We start from the raw sequence: 3,175 nt of genomic DNA on the forward strand, positions 1-3,175 counted from the left end.
TGAATAAAAAACAATGAAGCAGGACTATTCTTCTTCTTCATTTCTGTATCTGTGCAGCCTTTCACAGCCATCACATTATTATTTCATGCTTTTGTACAATTGGGACTCTACATGTGTTTCCAGGTGCCCGATAAATATTGATATTTTTGCATTACTGGCATCTCCCTTCCCTGTTTTGATTATACAAGTTCTTCTACCTGATGTGTTTTTATCACTTAACTGAGAGAGCTGAAACATGATGCTAATCCTCGACATGAGCTTAGTTTGAGTGAATAGTTTTGACACTGCAGTCGTCAGTACTGCGTGTCAGTACTGCGTGTCAGTACTGCATGTCAGTACTGCATGTCAGTACTGCGTGTGATGTACTGAGCAGCAGCAGAATGTGATGGAGTCTCACCGATGGTCGCAGCTTCACTTTCGTTCTCGCTGCCAAGTCCCGCATCTGAACTGCTGACCGAGGCACACTCCTCCTCCTGAAGTACACAGAGGGAATACAGTACTGTGTTATAGTACACAGAGGGAATACAGTACTGTGTTATAGTACATGAGAGGGAATACAGTACTGTGTTATAGTACACAGAGGGAATACAGTACTGTGTTATAGTACACAGAGGGAATACAGTACTGTGTTATAGTACATGAGAGGGAATACAGTACTGTGTTATAGTACAGAGAGAGGGAATACAGTACTGTGTTATAGTACAGAGAGGGAATACAGTACTGTGTTATAGTACACAGAGGGAATACAGTACTGTGTTATAGTACATGAGAGGGAAATACAGTACTGTGTTATAGTACAGGAGAGGGAATACAGTACTGTGTTATAGTACATGAGAGGGAAATACAGTACTGTGTTATAGTACATGAGAGGGAATACAGTACTGTGTTATAGTACAGAGAGGGAAATACAGTACTGTGTTATAGTACATGAGAGGGAAATACAGTACTGTGTTATAGTACATGAGAGGGAATACAGTACTGTGTTATAGTACAGAGAGGGAAATACAGTACTGTGTTATAGTACATGAGAGGGAAATACAGTACTGTGTTATAGTACATGAGAGGGAATACAGTACTGTGTTATAGTACAGAGAGGGAAATACAGTACTGTGTTATAGTACAGAGAGGGAAATACAGTACTGTGTTATAGTACATGAGAGGGAATACAGTACTGTGTTATAGTACATGAGAGGGAATACAGTACTGTGTTATAGTACAGAGAGGGAAATACAGTACTGTGTTATAGTACAGAGAGGGAAATACAGTACTGTGTTATAGTACATGAGAAGGAATACAGTACTGTGTTATAGTACATGAGAGGGAAATACAGTACTGTGTTATAGTACATGAGAGGGAATACAGTACTGTGTTATAGTACATGAGAGGGAATACAGTACTGTGTTATAGTACAGAGAGGGAATACAGTACTGTGTTATAGTACATGAGAGGGAAATACAGTACTGTGTTATAGTACATGAGAGGGAAATACAGTACTGTGTTATAGTACAGAGAGGGAATACAGTACTGTGTTATAGTACATGAGAGGGAATACAGTACTGTGTTATAGTACAGAGAGGGAATACAGTACTGTGTTATAGTACAGAGAGGGAATACAGTACTGTGTTATAGTACATGAGAGGGAATACAGTACTGTGTTATAGTACAGAGAGAGGGAATACAGTACTGTGTTATAGTACAGAGAGGGAATACAGTACTGTGTTATAGTATGGAGAGGGAATACAGTACTGTGTTATAGTACAGTACTGTGTTATAGTACAGAGAGGGAATACAGTACTGTGTTATAGTACAGTACTGTGTTATAGTATGGAGAGGGAATACAGTACTGTTTATAACACAGATAGAGCAGAGAGGGACACAGTAATGTATTGTATATGTACTACTACTGCTACTATTACTACTGCTACTACTACTGCTACAGCTATTACTGCTACTACTAGGACTACTACTACCACTACTGCTGTTACTGCTACAGCTAGTACTAGTACTACTAAGAAGAAGACAAATAATGCTACAACCTCCTCCTCTCCTCCCTCCTCTCCTCTCCCCTCTCCTCTTCTCCTCTCCTTGTCTCCTCCTCTCCTCTCCTCTCCTTGTCTCCTCTCCCCTCTCCTCTCCTTGTCTCTTCTCCTCTCCTCTCCTCTCCCCTCCCCTCTCCTCTCCTTGTCTCCTCCTCTCCTCTCCTCTCCTTGTCTCCTCTCCCCTCTCCTCTCCTTGTCTCTTCTCCTCTCCTCTCCTCTCCCCTCCCCTCTCCTTGTCTCCTCCTCTCCTCTCCTCTCCTCTCCCCTCCCCTCTCCTCTCCTTGTCTCCTCCTCTCCTCTCCTCTCCTCTCCTCTCCTCTCCCCTCTCCCCTCTCCTCTCCTCTCCTCTCCTCTCCTCTCCTCTCCTCTCCTCTCCCCTCTCCTCTCCTTGTCTCCTCCTCTCCTCTCCTCTCCTCTCCTCTCCTCTCTCCTCTCCTTGTCTCCTCTCCTCTCCTCTCCTCTCTCCTCTCCTTGTCTCCTCTCCTCTCCTCTCCTCTCCTCCATGGTGGGACACACAAACACACAAACCGCTCTCCAATTATAGTAGTGGGATAATAGTTACTGGTAATGAAAGAAAAATAGTAGTAACAATAATGCTAAAATTGCTATGACAATTCCTACTACGAAGTAACAATAAAACCCATAAACAGTAGTATTATTAGTATTAGTAGTAGTATTAGTAGTGGTATTTGAGCGGACCTTCTTGGTGAAGGAGACGGTGCTGGAGGAGTTCCTGCAGGAGCTGAGCGACGGCTCCGGCTCCTTCTTCACCAGAGTCAGGTAGTAGCCGGTGCCCAGCTGGTTCTTCAGGTAGAGGGAGGAGCCCACGCAGCACAGCTTCCCGTGGGAGATGATGGCGATGCGGTCGCCCAGGATGTCCGCCTCGTCCATGTGGTGCGTGGACAGGATGATGGTCCGGCCTGCAGGGGGGCGGCCCGGGTGTTACAGGGTTCAATGTACAACTCTGCATGAATAACTACTGACTTAAATCACTTTGTCAAAACTCATATTTTACTCTTATTTTTGGTAACACTTTACAATAAGGGTCACTAAGTTAAGGGTTAGTTAATGCTTAATAAGGGTTAGTTAATACTTAATAAGCATTAAGTAACCCTAATTAACAGTTAACTAGTGTG

General features: G+C 43.5%; 1 protein-coding gene across 1 annotated transcript in view; it reads right to left on the minus strand.

Annotated features, from left to right (window-relative positions):
• Nucleotides 1-2,959, minus strand: part of LOC139640727 (phospholipid-transporting ATPase ABCA1-like) — a gene marked incomplete at both ends in the record, with an annotated part of 11,457 nt that extends 8,498 nt beyond the window's left edge. Inside the window, 2 exons of the mRNA XM_071514915.1 lie at nt 398-473; nt 2,739-2,959. Coding sequence (XP_071371016.1) covers nt 398-473; nt 2,739-2,959 — 297 coding nt within the window. The remainder of the gene's footprint in view (nt 1-397; nt 474-2,738) is intronic.
• Between the last annotated feature and the right edge of the window lie 216 nt (nt 2,960-3,175).

Source organism: Centroberyx affinis, unplaced genomic scaffold (genome assembly GCF_046629955.1).
Source record: "Centroberyx affinis isolate AG114_WGS23_722 - 3 ecotype Tasmania unplaced genomic scaffold, CSIRO-AGI_Caff_v1 ptg010357l_1, whole genome shotgun sequence".
Taxonomy (NCBI): Eukaryota; Metazoa; Chordata; class Actinopteri; order Beryciformes; family Berycidae; genus Centroberyx; species Centroberyx affinis.